At 31.7% G+C, this 22476-nt stretch overlaps 2 protein-coding genes across 2 annotated transcripts in view; one reads left to right on the forward strand and one right to left on the reverse strand.

The window, feature by feature from the left end:
• On the forward strand, positions 1-9487 carry LOC127156839 (cholesterol side-chain cleavage enzyme, mitochondrial). The gene is made up of 9 exons (XM_051099937.1): positions 1-381; positions 2261-2416; positions 2496-2695; positions 5054-5257; positions 5351-5511; positions 5798-5964; positions 8445-8523; positions 8607-8798; positions 8888-9487. The coding sequence occupies exons 1-9, from the start codon at positions 140-142 to the stop codon at positions 9008-9010; spliced, it is 1524 nt and encodes a 507-aa protein (XP_050955894.1). The 5' UTR covers positions 1-139; the 3' UTR covers positions 9011-9487.
• The window catches only part of ccdc33 (coiled-coil domain containing 33), a 22594-nt gene continuing 8984 nt past the window's right edge, over positions 8867-22476 (reverse strand). The window contains exons 4-12 of the mRNA XM_051099939.1: positions 21568-21763; positions 16297-16385; positions 15801-15932; positions 14353-14446; positions 13985-14109; positions 13812-13901; positions 10834-10950; positions 10202-10279; positions 8867-9015 (exon numbers count right to left, since the gene is read on the reverse strand). Coding sequence (XP_050955896.1) covers positions 10217-10279; positions 10834-10950; positions 13812-13901; positions 13985-14109; positions 14353-14446; positions 15801-15932; positions 16297-16385; positions 21568-21763 — 906 coding nt within the window. The 3' untranslated portion in view covers positions 8867-9015; positions 10202-10216. The remainder of the gene's footprint in view (positions 9016-10201; positions 10280-10833; positions 10951-13811; positions 13902-13984; positions 14110-14352; positions 14447-15800; positions 15933-16296; positions 16386-21567; positions 21764-22476) is intronic.

The following is a 22476-nucleotide window of genomic DNA, read 5'->3' on the forward strand; positions in this document are numbered from 1 at the left end:
ATATAGTAAGGAGTGGTCTCTTTCCTGTCCTCGGCTCACTTCTTCATCATCCTTGTCGTGTGGAGAGGGAAGTCATATAAAAGCACAAGGCTTGGTGAGTGTGCTGGAGAGGAGCGTTGGAGCGGGACAGTGAGAGGCGATGTCCCGCTGCAGTCTGAGGGCCCGTCTGGCTCAGTGTCTGTCCGGACAGGTCAGAGCTACTCACACGGGACAGGTACCTACTGTCAGGAAGGACAACTCTGCCGTACGGCCCTTCAATGAGATTCCCGGACAATGGAAGAACAGTGTGGCCAATCTGTACACGTTCTGGAAAATGGACGGGCTCAGGAATATCCACCGGATTATGGTGCACAATTTCAATATGTACGGTCCCATTTACAGGTAAATAGACACATTTATTAAGACTGGATACATGATAGTCTGTGGCATATACAAAACAAGATTATACTGCACACTTTTCATAATATTTTTAGTGCAACTAAAAATATCAGACAGACATACAAATGCCTCATTCATTCATTCAACACGCAGATTCAAACAAAACCAATTATGCATTTTTTTTTTTACTACAAATACAATATTATTACAATATAATTATACGTACAATATAATTATATAACATTATACACAACATATGTTTTATTTTATATGTGTGCGTGTCTGTGTGTGACTTATAGGCCTAAAAATGTATAGAAATTAATAAAATTAGTTGCTGTAGAAAAGTAAATACATTTCTATTGTGAAAAAATTAGTTTGAGATGTTTTTATCTGAACTATTTTATAACATTTTCCCCATTAAACACTGACAGCTGGAAAAGTAATACAATAAAAATGTATAATAATATGTTATTGATAAAAATATGTAATGTGTTTATTTTATATTATTTTGTGATTTCCAAGCCTAAAAATGTATAGAAATTAATACAATTGATAGAAGTAAATACTAACACATTTCTATTGTGAAAAAAAATAAAAGTAATACAATTGTATTGATAAAAAAACATTATTATTATTGTCGTTTATTTATTTATTTATTTATTTAATTGTGTATGTGATTTCCAGGCCTTAAAAATGTATAGAAATTAATAAAATTAATAGAAGTAAAAAAGCAACTACACATAGACACACATTTCTATAGTGAAAATTTTCATTTTAAATATGTTTTTATCTTATTAATATTTTATATATTTGTTTCCCATTAAACACTGACAAGTGGAAAAGTAAAAATACAGTAGCGTAATGAAAATCTCTGTATTTAACATTATTATTATTATTATTATTATTATTATGATTATCATTATTATTATTATTATTATTATGTTAAATGGGTTTAATGGCATAAAAAGTACTAAATGTTATTGAACAAAATATAATTATTATTAATATTTTATATTATTTTGTTATATTATTAATATTATTTATTATATATATATATATATATATATATATAGCGAACTTATAATAAAAGACTAATTCGTTTTGTTATTATTAGTTGTATTTTACAAAGAATTATAGTTTTAATTATGTACAAATATGTATGTAATTATAACAAATATTATTAAAATTAAAATAATAATAGTAAAATTTAATAATAATAATTAATAATAATAATAATTATTAGTAGTATATATATATATATATATATATATATATATATATATATATCATATATTTTAATAAAACACTAATAATAATAATAAATTATTTTATTATAAAAATAATTTTATTTTTAATTATGTACAAATATTTATATAATTATAAAATAATAATTGGAATTAAAATAATAACAGTGAAATTCAATAATAATAATAATAATAATAATAATTAGTAGCAGTAGTATTAAAAATAATTATGTTCATCTACAAATATTTATATAATTATACAAATAATTATTATAAAAAACAGGAGTGAGGATCTGCTTTTGTTTTATTTTGTCACATAAAAAATGTTTATTTGCTTGCTGATTAATAACAAATTGCAATTTTTTTATTTTACCTGAATATTTTTATACCACCACAGAAACACTGAAAAAAAGACTTTTAATTTAGAGATTTAATTAAATAGTATATTAAAATAACTTAAGAATTAATATATTTATATATTTGATTTTAAATTAGTATATAATTATTTAATTGATTTTATTTTCTATTAACATTTTACAAAAAATAATAATAATAATCATCATAATAACAACGGAAACAGTTTGAGGCCACTGACCCTGATACAGAAAACATATTATGTGTGTAATCAATCTGGACAGGGAAAAAGTTGGATACTATGAGAGTGTGAACATCATCAAACCTGAAGACGCTGCTGTCCTGTTCAAAGCTGAGGGTCATTATCCCAAAAGACTCAGGGTGGAGGCGTGGACCTCCTACAGGGACTACAGGAACCGCAAATATGGCGTCCTGCTCAAGTAAGCACCATCTATCCGTACTGTATCTGCTAGAAGCACATTTACTAGAACAGTAACGCGTATTGATTTGTTCCTGCAGAGACGGAGAAGACTGGAAATCCAACAGGATCGTTCTGAACAAGGAGGTGATTTCTCCAAAGGTGCAGGGGAACTTTGTACCTCTGCTAGATGAGGTCGGTCACGACTTTGTGGCTCGTGTCTATAAGAAGATCGAGAGGAGTGGACAGAATGAATGGACCACAGATCTGTCCCATGAGCTCTTCAAGTATGCACTCGAATGTAAGCTTTCACACAAATGTACGATTTGTGACCCTGGACAACAAAACCAGTCATAAGGGTCAGTTTTTGAAATTAAGAATTATACATCAGCTGATTAAATAAGCTTTCTACTGATGTTTGGAAAATCTGGAATCTGAGGGTGCAAAAAAATCTAAATATTGAGAAAATCACCTTTAAAGTCCAAATTAAGTTCTTAGCAATGCATATTACTAATCAAAAATTAAGTTTTGATATATTTACAGTAGGAAATTTACAAAATATCTTTATGAAACCTGATGTTTATTTAATATCCTGATGAATTTTGGGATAAAAGAAAATAATTTTGACTCGTATCATGTATTGTTTACTATTGCTACAAATACACCCGAGCTACTTAAGACTGGTTTTGTGGTCCAAGGTCACATTTTATATTTGAACAATTTTATTAACAATTTCAATATCCTGATACATTGAATGTATATTTAGCATACTGTATAATTACCTTGTTTACATTTGATCTAAAATGACTTGAAGATAAGAAATGTCACAAGTATTTTTGTACAGAACAGTAACTATTTAATTTTTTATTTTTACACTTTTATTTTACTATTAATTTCTGTACTTTTACGCATAATAATTATTATATTATTAGTATATTTAAATAATAATTAGTAAATATTTATTATTATTCAGTATTATTTTAATTTAAGTATTTTTATGTATAAATTCTTATTTTTATGCATAATATTTTAATTAATACCTTTTTTAATTCTAATAATTATTCAATAAAACAAAAAAATGCATTACTTAATATTTACATTAAACATCATATAAAAGTTAAATCATGTATTCTTGTGCACATTCTTTAAACATTTTAATTACTATCTAATATTTTAATAATTATTACATTATTATTAAATTTGAATAATACATTTTCAATAATATTAAAAAAATCATTATAATAATAGATAATTAGAAATTATAATTAAATTACATAATATAATTTATTAATTTGTGGTTTTATCCATACATTTTGTATAATATATTAATGACTAATATTTTAATAATTACTAATAAATATTTAAAAAATGCATTATGATATTTATATTATATAACAGAATTTAACCATTTGTGTTTTTATCCTTACAGTTTGTAAAATTATTAATGACTAATACTTTAATAATTATTACACTTTTACATTTAAATAATTATTCATTATTACGAAATACATTATAATATTTTTAAGGATGTATCCTTACATCCTTAAAATATGTTATTAACTATATTGACTAATATTTCAATAATTATTACATTTTAATCATCATTATTCATAATCACAAAATACATATAATAAATAAATAAATATAATAGAATTTAATAATTTCTGTATACATTTTATAAAATATTTTAATGATTCATATTTTAATAATTATTACATTTATTGTAATTATTTAATATTAAAAAATGTAATATAATATTTACATTACATAATATAGTTTACTTTCTTATCAATACATTTTGTAAAATATATTCATGACTAATATTTAAATAATTATTACATTATTTCATTCAATAATATTCATTATTACAAAATACATAATGTTTTTTAAAGACAAAATATTATTTAGACATTCATAAGGCAATTTTTAAAATATATTAATTATTATATAACAGTTTAATAATTATAACATTTTAATAAGGTATGTAAAATGTACATGCTTTTATCAATACATTACGTAAAATATATTAATGACTATATATTTTAATAATAACTACATGATTATATTTTAATCCTAATTATTCAATATTACAAAATGCATTATAATAGATTACATAATAGAACTGAATTGAATAATTGTAATTATTATTATTTAATATTTAATAAATACTGCATTTTCATAATTATTCAGTAATATTACAAATACATTATATAATATTCACATTATACATTATATAATAGAACTAAATAATTTATGTATTTTATTCTATAAATTTTGTCAAATATATTAATTACTTCCTATCCTGTTTAAATAAATAATAAATTACGTTTTAATAATAATAAGTCACATTTACATTATATAATAATATCTATAAAAAACAACAACAGCAAATATGATATATTTCATGGTATGATCTTGCTGAAGATTGGGGATATTTTTTAAAAATAATTTACATACATTTATTTATATACATATATATATATATATATATATATATATATTTTTTTTTTTTTTTTGTTTGTTTTGTTTGTTTTGTTTGTTTTATTTATTCGATCATATAGTGACAAAAGGTTTTCAGAGACAGTCCACCACAAAAATAATAAAATAATAAATAGATAATAATAATAATTGTGTTGTGTGTTTGTTGTGTTTCTGTCAGCTGTGAGTCACGTGTTGTACGGTGAGCGTTTGGGTCTGCTGTTGGACTACATCGATCCAGACGCCCAGCACTTCATCGACTGCATCACCCTCATGTTTAAGACCACCTCGCCCATGCTGTACTTCCCACCGGCCCTACTCCGCCACACTGGCTCCAAAATCTGGAAGGACCACGTGGAGGCCTGGGACGGCATTTTTAACCAGGGTAACACCACACTGCTTGAATCAAACTGGTGTTTTTGAACACTTCCTCCTAAACCTTCCACTGACTTTTCATTCCTCAATGTGGTTTCCAAAGCTGACCGATGTATCCAGAGCATCTACAGACAGCTGAGGAAAAACCCAGAGGACGGTGAGAAGTATCCTGGAGTGCTGGCCAGCCTCCTAATGCTGGACAAACTGTCCATCGAGGACATAAAGGCCAGCATCACGGAGCTGATGGCCGGCGGAGTGGACACGGTACGAGAAACAGTCCAGCCATAAATAAAACTGTCATTGTTTGCTCACCCGCATGTGATTACAAATCTGTTGAGCAAGGAAAATGAGAATCAAACAGTTGATGGTAGCCATTGACTTCCATACTATAGAAGTCAATGGCTACCATCAACTGTTTGGTCACCAACGTTCTCCAAAATATCTTCTGTGTTCAGCGGAGGATAGAAACACATGCAGGTGGGTAAATGATGACAGATTTTTCATTTTTGTGTGAACTGTTCCTTTAAATCAAAATATTTTTGTGCGTCAGACGTCTATCACGCTGTTGTGGACGCTCTATGAATTGGCGCGACATCCGGACCTGCAGGAGGAGATCCGGGCGGAAATCTCAGCCGCTCGTATCGCCTCACAAGGAGACACGGTGGAGATGCTCAAGATGGTTCCTCTGCTTAAAGGAGCCTTGAAGGAAACTCTGAGGTACACAAACACTTCTCTACAAGAGATTACATGATTTTTATTAAAACAAACGTAGTCATTTCCTTATAATTACTCATCCTCATGTCGTTCCAAACCCGTAAGACCTTCGTTCATCTTCAGAACACAAATTAAGATATTTTTGATGAAATCCGAGAGCTTTCTGTCCCTGCATAGACAGCAACGACACAGCAAATGACAGCAATGACAGCAAATGAACAAAGGTTTTACGGGTTTCGAACGACATGAAGGTGAGTAATTAATGACAGAAGTTTAATTTATGGGTGAACTAACCTTTTAAATACAAACACATTACCAGTCAAATGTTTTTAAACAGTACGATTTCTAACATTTTATTTTAAAGAAGTCTCTTCTGTTCACCAAGCCTGCATTTATTTGATCCAAAGTACAGCAAAAACAAATATTGTCAAACATTTTTACTATTTAAAGTAACTGATTTCAATTTGAATATATTTTAAAATGTATTCCTGTGATTTCAAAGCTAAATCTTCAGCATCATTATTCCAGTCACATGATCCTTCAGAAATCATTCTAATATTTGCTGCTCAAAAAACATTTATTATTGTTATTATTATTATGTTGAAAACAGCTGAGTAGAATTTTTTCAGGTTTCTTTGATGATTATATAGTTCAGAACAGCATTTATCTGAAATAGAAATCTTTTGTAACATTATAAATGTCTTTATCATTACTTTTGATCAATTTAAAGCATCCTTGCTAAATAAAAGTATTCATTTCTATAATTCCCCACCCCAAAATAAATAAGTAATATTATACCGACTCCAAGCAAAAAAAAAAAAAAATAATAAAATAAAATATATATATATATATATATATATATATATATAGATAGATAGATAGATAGATATAGATACAGATATATAGATAAGAATAATAAACGTTTTTTGAGCTGCAAAGTGCAAATCAGCATATTAGAATGATTTCTGAAGGATCATGTGACACTGAAGACTGGAGTAATGATGCTGAAAATGTTGCTTTGATCACAGGAATAAATTGCATTTTAAAAGATATTCAAATAGAAAGCAGTTCACAAAATATTTCACAGTATTACTGTTTTGACTGTATTTTGAATCAACTACATGCAGTCTTGGTGAGCAGAAGAGACTTATTTAAAAAAATATATAAAAAAACCTTTTGACTGGTAGTGTAAATGCATTTAAAATATTACATCAATATTTCAATAAATGCTGTTCTTTTGAATGTTCCGTTCATCAAAGAATAATAAAAAAATGTAATTTTCCTGCTCTGAAAAAAAAAAGTTTCCACTCAGAAACATCTAGTACATTTTACCAATAACTACAGAAAAGGCAAATGTTGACACAGAAAGAGTGAAACATTATAATCTTGTAAAATGTACTTCAATCATTTTTATTTACTAAATCATTTTTACAGTTTGTTTGATAATACATCAGCATATTCACTGTTTGGCAAAGTTACTTTAAAAAGTAATGCATTACAATAGTGCATTACTCCATAAAATTGTGTTACTTAGATATGTTTTATGGAAACTAATGCGTTATGTGACTTTTGCGTTACTTTTTGTCACCTGGACTGGGCTTGTTCATTTGTTTTTTAAGAACAATAAACCCAAAAGTTGCATTTTGTGTTACTACAGTAGTTAACATTTGAAGTGGATCAACAAGGTTCATCAAAGTTGTCCTAAGACAAAAACAGGCATTGTTTTGGTTTTAGCACAACTTTGATGAAAGGTTTTGATCCACTTCAAATGCTGACTCCTATAGTTTCTTGAAAAAAGTAATCTATGTAAATTGCATTACGTGTTATTCCAACACTAAACATATTAGACTTATTTCTAAAGGATCATGTGACAATGAAGACTGGAGTAATGATGCTGAAAATTTAGCTTTGATCACAGGAATAATTTAAATAGAAAACAGATTTTTGAAATTGTAATAATATTTCACAATATTACTAATTTTACTGTATTTAACTTTTCAAATGTCGTTTGTAGATTGTATTGATTTACATTTGTCACAGACTTTCAATCTTTCAATCGAAGATACATCATAAAAATATGTTTTTAGAGAAAATAAATAAAAGACTTTTAAAGCGACATTAAAAATCATTTCGGCATTTAATGTTAAAATTTCACCACAAGCAACAATTTGAAACTAATTAGACTTTATCAAATATTAGCTAGTTTACTAACTAGTTATGAATGACACAAACAGTGTTAGTGGAGACTGGAGAGCATGCTTTGGATTATTCAAAAATGTTAAAATATTATTTAACTGCATGTATTTAGGATATATGAAACACTAATTTATACAATAAACTAGTTAATTTAAACAGATTATATAAACTAATGTGTAAATAGTACATTTACAAGGCAAAAAGTACCCATAGTGGAATAAAAAAACATTCAGAAATGTTTAGCAGTTTTCTTTATCATGTTTAAAACTATTAAATCCCTTTTGAAGGTTACATCCTGTAGCAGTGAGTCTACAGAGATATATCACTGAGGACATCGTCCTTCAAAACTACCACATTCCAGCTGGGGTGAGTGAATTTGAGGAAATTACTGACAAAATACAACTGTCTATGTACCTGTGTTCATGGGTTCATCTGTCTGTCTGCATCAGACCTTAGTTCAGCTGGGTCTGTACGCGATGGGTCGTGATCACCGGATCTTCCCGCACCCGGAGCAGTACCGTCCCTCTCGCTGGGTGCGATCCCAGAGCCACTACTTCAGGGGCCTGAGCTTCGGCTTTGGCCCGCGCCAGTGTCTGGGCCGCAGGATCGCCGAGACCGAGATGCAGCTCTTCCTTATTCACGTATGTGGATGTATATAGTGAGGAGCATCATATCCTCTAAGTAATGTTGGGTGGATTTTGTTTATTGTGCTGTTTTGTCATCTTTATAGATGTTGGAGAACTTCAGGTTTGAAAAGAAGAGGCAGGTGGAGGTGAGGAGCACGTTTGAGCTCATCCTGCTGCCTGAGAAGCCCATCATGCTCACTATCAAACCGCTGAACTCCAGCAGATAGCAGAGCTGCAAACAGGAAATGATGTCAAAGACAGAACCAGATGGAACTCTGAGCTTTGAAGAAAGAAAAATATCAACTCTGACATGAAATGCCTGTCAAATGTTTGGACTCAATTTATGTTTCTCATGATCCTAAAATTTCAATTCTTTCATCATTTACTCACCCTCATGTTGTTTCAGATCTTTATAAGTTTCTTTCTTCTTTGGAACGCAGAAGATATTTTAAAGAATGTTGGGAACACTGAGACATTTTTTAAAGAATCCTCCACAGAAGAAAGAAATATTTTGGAATGACATTAATAAGAGTCTTTTCATTCTAATTTTTAAACTAATTTTTCTTAGCTATTCTACTCATTTGTTTCACTTTTCTATTATTCTAAAATATTATTAATAAAGAATGGGTATAGCAGGTGTGCCCACATTTTTGACTGGCACTAAATGTCAGGCTGTTTTGTTATATTTATTTCAGAAAAGCAAATAAAATAAATTCATCCAAATATTCTAAAGTGTTTTTAATATATATATTGTAAAAAATGACCTAAAATATTCTGTAATGTTTTGAATTAATAAAATTAAAATTACATTAATAGAAATAAATATATATATATATATATATATATACACACACACACACTGCCCTCCAAAAGTTGGAAACACCCTAGAAAAATGGGGGTTTGGACAATATTGGCATAAATCCTTTTTATTGTGATAATTTTGCACTGATAAGGGACAACACAAACTACATATTTTATTACATAAACAGTTTATACATAGAAAAAACTTAAATTTTCGATTCATCAAAATATCCACCATTAGCAGCTATTACAGCTCTGCATAATCTGGGTCTAAATTCATTGTATTCTAAACTTAACTGTCAATCAATTGTTTAAGCTATTAAGGTGTGCTGATCCAAAAATCTTTTAAAAACCTGGGCCAAGTTTAAACCAGTAACCAGGCATCACAGCTGGCAAAGGGGCATGTCTGACTTTGACATGTATATATTGCTATTATTATGTAATCAAAATGAAAATTATTATTGCTGGTCTTCAATGATAATGTCAAGTTACTGTAATGTATTTGCACCAAAAAATGATAAGGATTTATATTTATATCGTCTAAAACCACACTTTGCCAGGGGTGTTTCCAAACTTTTGGAGGGCAGTGTGTATATATATATATATAAAATACTAACATTGATAAGATGTGGTCACTTCAGAGGTTCCAGCTGCCTGTGTCGAGGATGTCCCAAAACAGAATCAGTCACACTTTTCTGTTAGAAAATAAAAAAAAAAAAAAAACACACAATGACTTCTTCAATACATGATACCATTAGTATAGTATATTTCAAGCATGACAATTCTCTGAATAGTTGCAGCATGGTAATGGCAATGACAATCTTAATTTATTTGGTCCTGTCTGACTAAATCTGCTTGCTCCTGCTGATAAATATGTAGACATGCTGCTGTGAGCATGTAAGATATGCTGCTGTGAATACACATGAATAGGCATACATAAGTCCAGTAGCAGATCTAGACAGGTGGTGCTGGGGGAGGTGGAGGGTCTAAAAGAAATTCTGAGAGCGCTGCAAGACCAGCTTATAGCAGACAACATAATATAAAGTCAAAAAGATAATTGGCTGCAGAATCAACTAATCAGACCAATCAGCTTGTGGCATTTATTAAATGATGTGTTTGCTAGCAGATTGCATGTAAATATATAATATTTGAAATATTTGAGATATATACATTTATTTGGCAAAACATTTAATAATGATAATTAAAATAATATGTTTTAAATGTAAATGCACATAGCAATCATACATACCATGGGTAGATCATGAAGAATCATAGTTGATGTTCGAGCAAATCCATGTTCATATTCACTGAGTCTGGTCAACATCTCTTGTTTCTCTTTCCCCCACTGTCTGGAGTTCTCTTTCAGCTGAATCAGATGTGCACAACAACATTATTATAATTTCTTCCAGTTAATTCCAATATTTGTGTGAACAAAAACAGTAGCGTAGCACTGAAACCCTATTGTAATTGTTAGAATGGCCAAGGATCAGCATTTTCCAGCTAATAAAAATGCTTATATCCTTGGAATCCTTTTTTTTCTTCTTACTTTTGGAACTAGTCTTAGGTTTTTCACCCGATCGGAAATGGAAAGCAGGGCGGTTTCTATCCAGTTTGAAGCCCTAGGTGAAATTCCTAATAGCGGATACATGTTTAGATATTATAAATGCCTACTTTTGTCTTTATCTGTTTTTTGTTCAATTTTTTTGTTGTTGTTTGAAACATTGACTTAAAGTGTCAGTTATTGCATTATTTCAGACAAACCTATAAAACACTTTATTACCCCAAACTACATATAAAAACATGATCAGTGGCATAAAAGTAATGCAGCTATGTTACCCATTGATGTGTGAACTTCCCCTTTAAATAGCGCAATGCTCTGCCCTCTATGTATATGACGATGCTCACTTTAAGCATTGTTAGAAGTGAATTAATTGATTCAGCATTTCAAAACTTCCAAAAGGATGCTTTAAATTCGACAAAGTGGTTTACTAAAGGATGTATTGATCTTGTGAATTAGTGAATTTTACTATACCAATATTTTTTAACTGGCTGTTAAAGTTTCATATGGGAATACACAACACGCTGATCCTTTAACAATGCATTGGCGCAAAAACGTACACCTTTTGGGCCAATTTCATGATTTCTTTAAACATAATTTTGTGACTGCCACAAACACTGCTTAAACAAAATACTAAATATTTTGTGCACTTTATTTACTGTACCAAAATTTTAAATTATCCTTTGAACTTAGCTTTATTGCATGGAGGAAAAAAGCATTACCTTGCCAAAGCACTGAAAGTGCCCGTTGATCTAATGTTTCTGAGCTCTACAAATGCAAATTTTGCATGCAACAATTAGGCAGCAATTGACAGCGCTCTGATCTAATGGCATACAAGCATTGGCAGATTGACAGTAGTCTAGCCCAATGATATTAGGGGGGGTCCAGTGGGGGTGCCAGTCATATTTCAGGGGGACTGTGCCACTCTTTACCAACCCTGCTAAAATGTACAGCCAGTGTGTGCACTCACTGGCGCTCCCTCCAGCTGGTGGCGCCCTAGGCCTCCGCCTAGCTCGCCTATGCCTAGAAATGGTACTGATGGAAAGAGATTCAGTGCCTTGCGAAAGTATTCATTATCCATTTTTTTTACATTTTGCTGTCATTTGCTGAGTGGTGGGTAAACACGCTACTGGCCTTCATTATCCATAATGGCAGAAGTTTGGAACAACTAAGACTCTTCCTAGAGCTGGCATCTTGGCCAAACTGAGCAAGTGATGGAGAAGGACCTTGTCTAGAGTCGTGACCAAGAAGATGATGGTCACTCTAGTTGAGCTCCATGATCATATTTTCACATGGGAGAAACTTACAGAAGGACAAACATCACCAATCTGGTCTTTCATACCCAAAAAGACTTTTGCTAAGTTAAGGGTATGAATACTTTTGCAGTTTTTTTTAACATTCTAGTTTTTTTTTTATTTTAATAATTTGTAAAGTTGTCAGAAATCTGTTTTTTGCTTTTTCATTATCATGTATGGAGCATAGTGTGGGGAAAAATATTATTTAAAGCAGTTTATCATAAGGCTGCTACATAAAACGTGAAAAAATGGGGTTTGAATACTTTCACAAGGCACTGTCCAAACTCAGAACACGTAAGCGCTCAATCCGTGGAGTTTGGTCACTTAGTGGTTCTATAACAGGGCAAAAAAAAACCCTTAAAAACATCTTTAACTATGCACCAGCCAGTCTGGTTGACTTGAAAATTGGTATGTTGTGCCTTTGTCGAAAGTGCCACAAATGACATTCTCGTATTTACAAAAAACATGGTCATCGTTGGCCATTGAATTCTGAGGACCTATTAGACGAGGTTACCAGAGGCCGATCGGAACGAAACTTGGTTGGCACGTTCGACTCATGCCCCTAGAGATATGTAGTAATTTTGAAAGCAATTGGCCACTAGATGTCAGCGCTATTGATTTTTATGCCTCTGTAATCACATGGTATTTCACACATCCACACAATATGCATATCATTTGATAGAACTCTTCATACTGAGCAGCTTCGCCTCAAGAACCACTACTGTCAATCAAATCCTTCATTAGATATTCTCAGTTAAGTTAAAATTAAGCAAACTAGTCCTAGATTTTTCACTCAGACTCAATAACAACAGTACAGTTCAGTTCTCTGACTATCTAAATTAATAATTGGCAAAGATTTTTTAACTTTACACTTTGGTTAGCTATAACTGGGTCATTTTTGAGGAACATGGCCAATGTTACCCAAAAGCCTATAAATCCTAAACAAAAACTCAAACTTCATGAAACTATGTGAGCCCATGCTGCAGATGATTAAACAAGTATACAAAGTTTCATGAAAATCCAACCACAGGTGGTACCAAAACAGTCATAAATGTTATAAACCATAATATTTCTATGGCAAATTACTAGGATGTGCTTTAATTGATTTTGGTGGTTACAGGCTTGCTAAATAATATGTAATGTATTTTCTCATATGTGCTTAAATGGCTTAAAGTGCTTGAACCCCGATAATCGCTGGTTGCAGCAGTAATACTGAAATTATTAGTGAAAGAAAACACAAGCATGATCACTGACATGAGCACCACAGCTCAATGTATCAAGAGCGCTTGCACCAACCACTGCGCCACAGCCCCAACCCATAATTTACAGTATGTATGAGAGTGAAATGTCTTCTGACAGCATTAAAGATCAAACCTGTTGTTCCAGTGTCTGGATTCGACCATCAGCTCTCGCCAGCTGTGTCAATAACTCCAGCTTCTCACTGTCTGAGAAAGGCTGATGGGACTGAGATGAGAAGCATTAATAAAAGTAAGAGTGCCATTCAAGCAGCATTTTTGAGGTGTAACTAGCTGTGGTCTGGGGTTTACCTGCACAGGCTGTTGAATGATGACAGGTGGTGGTAAATTTCGCAGTCTGTGCAGCTCTTCTCTGAGTCGAGAGTTTTCTGCCGCCAGCACAGACTCGATCTCTCTCCTCTTGAGCTCCTCTTCATCTATATACAAACACAGCTTACTTGTCAGTCAGGTTTTGTGGGCTTTTAACACTTTGTATTGATAAAGAGGGCAAAAAATTATGGAAAGAGAGAGTAGAAATGTAATTAGGGCATGACGCAGGCCAGAATCCAACCCAAACTTCCAGGGAGAGCACCACAACCACTAAGCCATGACTCTGACTAACAAATTTAATATAATAAGATTTGAGTGGTTCCACCAAAAGTAGGTGTAATGAAAGAAACCTTTATGTTTCACAGCTGTTCTCTTCTTCTCTGAATTCTCTTTATTTCTTTCTTTCAGTTTTGCATCCAGTATTTTCTCCATCTTCTCAATGACCTTCCCAGTGAATTAAAACAAATACAACACATTATACATTAGACACTTGCTAGATATGTAAAGGAATAGTTCAAACAACCATTCCTTTAAAGCAACAAAGTACATTATTTCATTAACCACATAAGTGAAGTAAATATGTTCAGTGAACAATATTGAATTTGGTATTTCCCCCCCCACTGAAAGCTGTCATATAGCTTCAGAGGACATGGATTAAACCACTTGAGTTGCGTGGATTCATTTTTTAATTTCACACTACTCTTACTAACTTGTTTATTTATTTCTTTAAAGTCTGAAAGTTTTGGACCTTTTTGGCCTTCATTCTATGAAGAAAAGCAGCTGAGAAATTCTTCAAATGTTTTATAAAAACTTATAAATTTTTGTTAAAATGTCATAAATGTTTTGGAAATTTTTTTTTAATAATATGCAGAAATAAATAAGAACATTTTTTGTCCTTGACAACTAACTTAATTAGTTAAAGTACTTAAATTATGAAAACAGAAATATATATATATATATATATATATATATATGTATATATATATATAAACTAAACATAAAAAAAGTGAACTCAAAATATTAATAGATATTATAGTAGTTAATAAATTATGACAGAATTCTATTTTTAGGTGAATTATTATTGTTATAAAACTATACATTTCTCTTTTTTTAAAGAATGTCATTAAGGTTTTGAAATGCAGTTTTGTAAACTAACATTATGTTAAAAAAAATATATATACAGAAATAAATAAGAAATTTTCCTTGGCAATTAACTAAATAAGTTGAAGTTCTTAAATTACTAAAACTAAAATAATTGTAAATTAATGGAATAAAAAATAATAACTAATAAATTTGACAACAAAACTACTATAACTAAGATTAAAACTGAACATATAAAAAGTGAACTCAAAATATTAATAGATATTATAGTAGTATATAAATTTTGACAGAATTCTATATTTTGGTGAATTATTCTTTTTCATAAAATTATACATTTATTTATTATTTTTTTAGAATGTCATAAGGTTTTGAAATGCAGTTTTGTAAACTAAAATTATATTTAAAAAATAATAATATACAAAAATAAATAAGAAATGTTTCCCTGGCAACTCAACTAACTAAATAAGTAAAAAAAACTAAAGTGAATCTAAAATATTATACTAGTATAAAAATTATCACAGAATATTATTTAGAATATTATTTCTTGCTCAATTAAATATTCTTTCATCCCAAACTTATGAAATTTGTTGCTCTGATTGGGATATTCAAACAAACCGAGAAGTGTATTCATTGCTTGATTGTTTGGTAGTCAAAAAAACAAAAACAAAACAACAACAACAAAAAAAAGGCTAAATACCTTTTCCTGTTGGCGAACTGTATCCTCCAGTGCAGATATTTTACCACTACGGGCCTGATATTTCTTTAGCACAGCGTGCTGCTGTTGATGTGCTCTTTGCAGCTGCACAAACTCTTTCTCAATGTCGTTCTTCTGCAATAATTAAAATAAAGACCTAAAAACTCTGCACACAGGCCTAATGAGTTCATGCAGAAGGTTAACTCAATTGCCAGGGGGTCTATTGAGTCTCATGCTTGCCTTGTGTATTTTTTCAGCTTTGAATGCAACAAGCAAGATGCCATGCGGTCTGGAGACAAATTCAATGACCTGATCCAATCAATGATCTTGGGAGGAAACCATTAATGCATTTGATACAGCACTTCCTTACTGCCAGCAAACATCACAAATGCATGCTCGTCAATGGACCCCATGAGCTTCAAAAAGGAAACACACGGTCTGCTGCTGCTGTTATTAAAAACTTGAAATGATCTGAGGGAAATGGCCTTGATTGACCCACCCTGATGAGCTCGTTTTGAAGCTGTTGGATTCTGTCCTTCTGGGCAGCTGCTTTACTGCTCTCACTAGACAGCTTGAACTTCAGAGAGGCTGGAAAAATACCATAGAAAATTATTAGTGCTTATTGATCTAGCAATCAATAAAAACACATTTATTATAAAAAATAAATAAATAAATATACATATGGGTCAATGACGTGACGCCTAAGTTTTCTGTCCGATTGCATTTTCTTAGTTAAAAATGGGTTTAAATGCATTAAAAAGATGCCATATTCATGAAGTACCTCTCCTAAAGTTATTTGAAATTTTTCTGTTATTTAAAGTGTCAAAATGTCATGTGGTGCCACTGTCCAGCCATAACTCCTGTTTTGGAAACATCTTTGAAATTACTCTAAATTTATTCTGATTAATTTTCTAAATTATTTGGCATGATTTCCAAAGTGTTGTAATCTTGTATAAAATTGCAAAGCATTTGTATTTATATTTCCATTATAATATACAAACAAACTTTATCCAGTGATTTCCATTTTATGAAATATCATGTGGTGCGACCATAAAAAAACTACCAATAAACTATGGGACTTTTATGTTGAAATCCATTCAAAGATACAACTTTGCATAATTTGCAATTTGCCACTCTTTCAAATTTGGAAAAAACAGCTGGTATGTATCCACATTTGGATATCATGTGGTATGACCTCAAAAAAAACCCAATGAATATTAAGTTATTTCTACAAGCATTTATTTTTATTATAAATGACCTTTTGTGGGAAGCTAGCTTATTTTGTTTAGGTGGCTAATTCTATGCTTGTGATTTTTGACTTAATTTGAAATATCATGTGGTGCAACCAAATATCATGTGGTGCGACCACTGCAGAGTGTTTTCCATTATAGATATTTGTCCCAGATTGGCAGTTTTTGTGATTTTATATTTAACTGATGGTTTATATACATAAAATACTTTATTTTAGTATAATTTGGAACAGATTTTTGTGCAATTTGGGTTTTCAGACAGTTTCTGACAGTTCATGTTAAATATTTGTACAATATGAGAAAAAAAATTAGAGCATATAATTTTAGTTTGGTAATTATGCATTTATTATTAATTTATTAATAACTATATTAATTTATTTTTACCAGATTCCACTGCCATGCACAGTAAAATAAATGCTCACCATAGGCAGCATATTAATTCTGGCCCTGCAGTCAAGCACAAACTCCAGATTTCATTTTCTACTGTAAGAAAGATGATCATGCTGTGATCTCAGAACCTTCTGCTACTCTAAATTGACCCCCACACCCTTTAGTTACTGTTGCTATGTCCGACAAACCATGGCACTTTTATGCCACATGTTATGTCCTCATGCAGTGAAAAATTCATCATGGACCAAAGAGGACACTGACAACGTGCCAACATACAAGCCAGAGCTGGTTACTTCTGGTATGAAACAAAGCCTAAGTGTTCAAATTTTTAAAGAAATTCAAACAACAAGTACTGTTTTGTGGCTCCTTAATGTCACTGTAGCGCCTCAGTTCAAGCGGCACATGAACCGATCTCTTCATCTTTACTAGTTATAGCACAAAATAAACATGAATGAACATCAGAAAGTATCTTGTTTCACCCGTGAAAAGATGTCAATACATACCATTTTTCAAGTTCAAGTCCACTGACTTTAATCTACTCTCCTGTCTGGTTTGTTTGTCGGACAAAACAGAGTAAATGACTTGGTCAGATCGCCTGTTAATCAAACTCCCGGCGAAGGGTCAATTGAGCAGCCAAGATTGAGCAAAGTTCAGAAGTAACAGGGGCTAAAAAAATGCCTGCAGTTAAAGCCGTGTACTGCACTTTTCACACGTCTCTAATAGATTTTTGATAATATAAAGCCTTTGTGTCATTTGGAGCGACCACTAATCATGTGGTGATGTCACCAATAATAGAAATAACTGTATAAAAATAAAAAATCCAATTTCATTGGATACATTTTTATCAGTTTCATGCACTTTACATTTGAGAAAGCAACTGAAATTCTAAAACAAAAATATGAGATCATTACAAAAACAAAATAAATGCAGGTATTCTGTTTCTAAACACTTTAATTACTGAGAACATCTAAAAATGTTAAGCACATTAAGGAAATGAATTAATTTTAATATAAATCATGGTCGCACCACATGACATTTTTTAAGGCTATGGCCAATTTATCAAGATGAAAAAACACCAAAATCACTAAATTTAAAATTTTAATAGGAATTTATGTGTACACAACATTCCTAATGCTTGAACAATCACACCAGATATTATTATTTTTTGTATTTTGAAATTGGCCTGTTGAAAACCTTTATACGTCAATGACCCATATATATAATATATTATAATGTATAATGTTAATTAATATTGATGTTAATAACAGTTACTATTATATTATCATATTCATTATTTGTTATATTATACTCAAATCTAACTATTGAAATATATTAATAAATGTAATAATAAAACACATTAACCTATAAAAGATGATTGATTCTAAACTCAGCTTAAAGTCAAAATCTGTTTTAAAAGCTTTCTGAGGACTGCAAAAACACCAACCAATAGTCTGACCATGACACTGCAGAGATATTTTTGGAGAAAACACTCCCGACATTATCTAAAGCCCTGAAAGCCAAGCAATGCATTTGCCATAGAGAGAAAATTAAGGCCTGCATTTGCTTTGAAGGCCTCAAAGGTTTTTGACGTGTCCTTTAAGCGGAGCCTTGTGTTTGTGTGTATGAATGTGTGAGGGACGCAAACTGTCCTTCAGCAGATAAGGCTGCAAGTGCTTATCAGATTCCCGTAGCTAAATGAGAAGTCTTATCAATCCTCAGCACTGCTCAGTGAGGACACGACACCTGTGCAAATCACTTTATACTCACAACTTTTAACATCTGGAATGTGATACACCAATAGTTACTTCCCAAAGTGAGCAAAACTTTTGTCTGATGGCCTTTAATTCTTTCTGCATGTACAAATGTACATCAACCCTCTATAATATCAGTATGACAAACCATGGTGTAAGCCAAGCAAGCAAAATATTGATAATAAGTGCTTTTACATAGTAATCCTTAGCACATATTAGTTTGTAATACCGACATGAATAACACACAAAGTCATGTGCTTATGTGCTATTAAAAACTAATCAGAGTGTAATTTGTTAGTTTGTGCTAAGGAAATTAATGGCACTTCAAATTATGCGCTAAAACCCACTCAGAACAACACCTCTGCTAAGTAAACTTTTGCAAATTCTTTTGCTAATACCATTAAGTATTCATCTTTAGAGCGTAATTTGTTAGTTTGTGCTATGGACGTGAATCATACCAAATCACGTGCTAAAACACTAATACTTAGTACTCAGGGTGTAATTTGTTAGTTTGTGAGACAGACATGAATAATACTGCAAATCATTAGCACCCTAGCAGTGTTTGCTAAGTAAGCTAACTATTGCTGATATTCACGGTTAAGTATTAAACTCACGGATTAAATATTATTAACATCTTAGCTAAGTTTGCTAAGTAAGCTAACTATTGTTAATATGTAACATTAACATTAATCTTAAGAGCATAATTTGTTTATATGTGCTACATGATACCTCAGATTTAGTGCTAAAAACCACTAAGAACAACTAATGTTGAGCAATAACTATTACTAATACTTACCATTAGACTAAAACCACTTTTTTACTTATCTTCAGAGCATAACCTGTTGAAGAAGCCAACATATGCTGGTAATAGGGTTTGATGCTGGGATGATGGTTAGGTATGTTTTGATGCTGGTTTAAGATGGTCCTTTGCTGGTTTATGCTGGTCCTTGACCAGCAACATGACCAGCTAAGGACCAGCGTAAACCAGCAAAGGACCAGCTTAAACCAGCATCAAAACATACCAAACCAGCATCCCAGCATCAAAACATACCTACCAGCATATGCTGTTTCTTTCACCAGGGTAATTTGTTAGTTGTGTTACAGACATGAATGATAGCTAAAATGATTTGTTAAAAATCACTTGGCTCCTTAGCAGTGTTTGCTAACCACTGCTAATTAGTACACAGGATGTGCATATGCTGGTTAGGCATGTTTTGATGCTGGGATGCTGGTTAGGTATGTTTTGATGCTGGGATGCTGGTTAGGTATGTTTTGATGCTGGTTTATGCTGGTCCTTTGCTGGTTTATGCTGGTCATGTTGCTGGTCAAGGACCAGCATAAACCAGCAAAGAACCAGCTTGAACCAGCATCAAAACATACCTACCAGCATATGCTGTTTTTTTCACCAGGGTGAGTATTAATCTTTAATGAATACCTTAACTCACACACTAGAAATCATTAACACCTTAGCTAAGTTTGCTAACTATTGTTAATATTTATCATTTGCATTAATCTTCAGAGCATGATTTTTTGTTTGTGCTAGGCTACATGATACCTCAAATCATGCTCTAAAACCACTAAGAATAATTTGCTTCCTAAGCAGCTATTGCTAATACTTACCAATAAATCTAAGTACTAATCTTCAGAGCGTAATTTGTTAGTTGTGTTACAGACATGAATGATACCTAAAATTACTTGCTAAAAATTACTTAGCACCTAGCAGTGTTTGCTAACCAAGCTAGTTATTGCTACTTACCGTTGAGTATTCAGAGTGTAAATACTGCAAATCAGCACCTTAGCAGTGTTTGCTAAGCAGGCTAACTAGTACTCACATTTATTAAGTATAATTTTTTTTTGGTTTATATTTTTGTGCCACTTGCTACCACCCTTACGAAAATTAACCATGGCTTTATTATAGTGCAAGCATGAAAACATTAAACCATGCTTTTTTTTTTCTTTTACCATTTGTATAACCACAGTTTTACTACAAATATCATGTTTAAACTACGGTATGGTAAGCTATAATTCATAGTTACTGTGGTTTAACTATAGTAACCATGGTTTTTTGGTTTTATTTCTAGTAAAAAACAATTTTCATATTGGCATTGTGGCAGCAAGTTCTGAAATTTTAAAAATCACATTTTGTCAGAATGAGAATATCATGTAAGAAAACGGGAATGATTATGCCAAAATTTTTGACTGGTTACCAGCTAGTTAATATTGGTGGTGGTAACTGTTTACTAGAAGGGCTGAAGAGATAGCAGCATTAACTGTAGCTGGTAATCAGCTAAGGTTAACTGCTGAGGTGTAGACGCATTAGAACAATGCCTTGACTTATCTTTGTATGCTTAATTGGGATTATAGTGGGAGGAATTATACCGATCCGGTCAGCAATCTCAGCCTTGGTCATGACGTCAATGTCGGTGTCGTCCAGCAGGGTGCGGCCCAGGTCTTGATGCAGAGAGAGGTCCTGTCGCAGCTGACTGTTCTCAGACTCTAGCACGCTCACCTGAGAGCGCAAGGCCAGGATGTCATCCGCCATCTTATGCATCGCCGCACGATAGTTTTCCAACTCCTGCAGCAGAAATAAAAATGGATTTGTACATACAATACAACCTGCACAAAGTTTCAATCACTTTCAGTCACATCGATTTTTCTTTTATGGAAAAAATCATTAGGAAATTAATTAAAGATCATGTTCCATGAAAATATTTTGTACATTTCCTACTGTAAATATATCAAAACTTAATGTTTGATTAGTAAGATCTTCATTTGGACTTTAAAGGTGATTTTCTCAGTATTTAGATTTTTTTGCACCCTCAGATTCCTGATTTTCAAATAGTTGTATCTCAGCCAAATATTGTCCTATTCTAACAAACCATACATCAATGGAAAGCTGTATTCAGCTTTCAGTTTAAAAAAATTGACCCTTATGACTGGTTTTGTGGTCCATGGCCACATATGATGGTATCAGATGGAGATACCATGGTATTTTGGTATATACACAGTTTTTTGTTTGTTTGTTTGTTTGTGTTTTTTTCGTTTTGTATTCCAAGATGGATCAAAGAATACTATCATGTAACATTGTACAGGCTTAACATTGATTTTAAAGAGATTAGAACAATAGATTTTTTAGCATCAATTATTAATTCATATTGACAATGTTTGAAAGCTTTTATACTCAAGATTTATTAATGAAGGGCCACAAATGGTGTTCGGGGTACAAATACCAAAAAATAAAAATAAATAAATAAAAAGTGAAAAAAAGAGAAAAACATAGTTATAGTT

The sequence above is a fragment of the Labeo rohita genome, chromosome 25 (genome assembly GCF_022985175.1).
Source record: "Labeo rohita strain BAU-BD-2019 chromosome 25, IGBB_LRoh.1.0, whole genome shotgun sequence".
Lineage (NCBI taxonomy): Eukaryota > Metazoa > Chordata > Actinopteri > Cypriniformes > Cyprinidae > Labeo > Labeo rohita.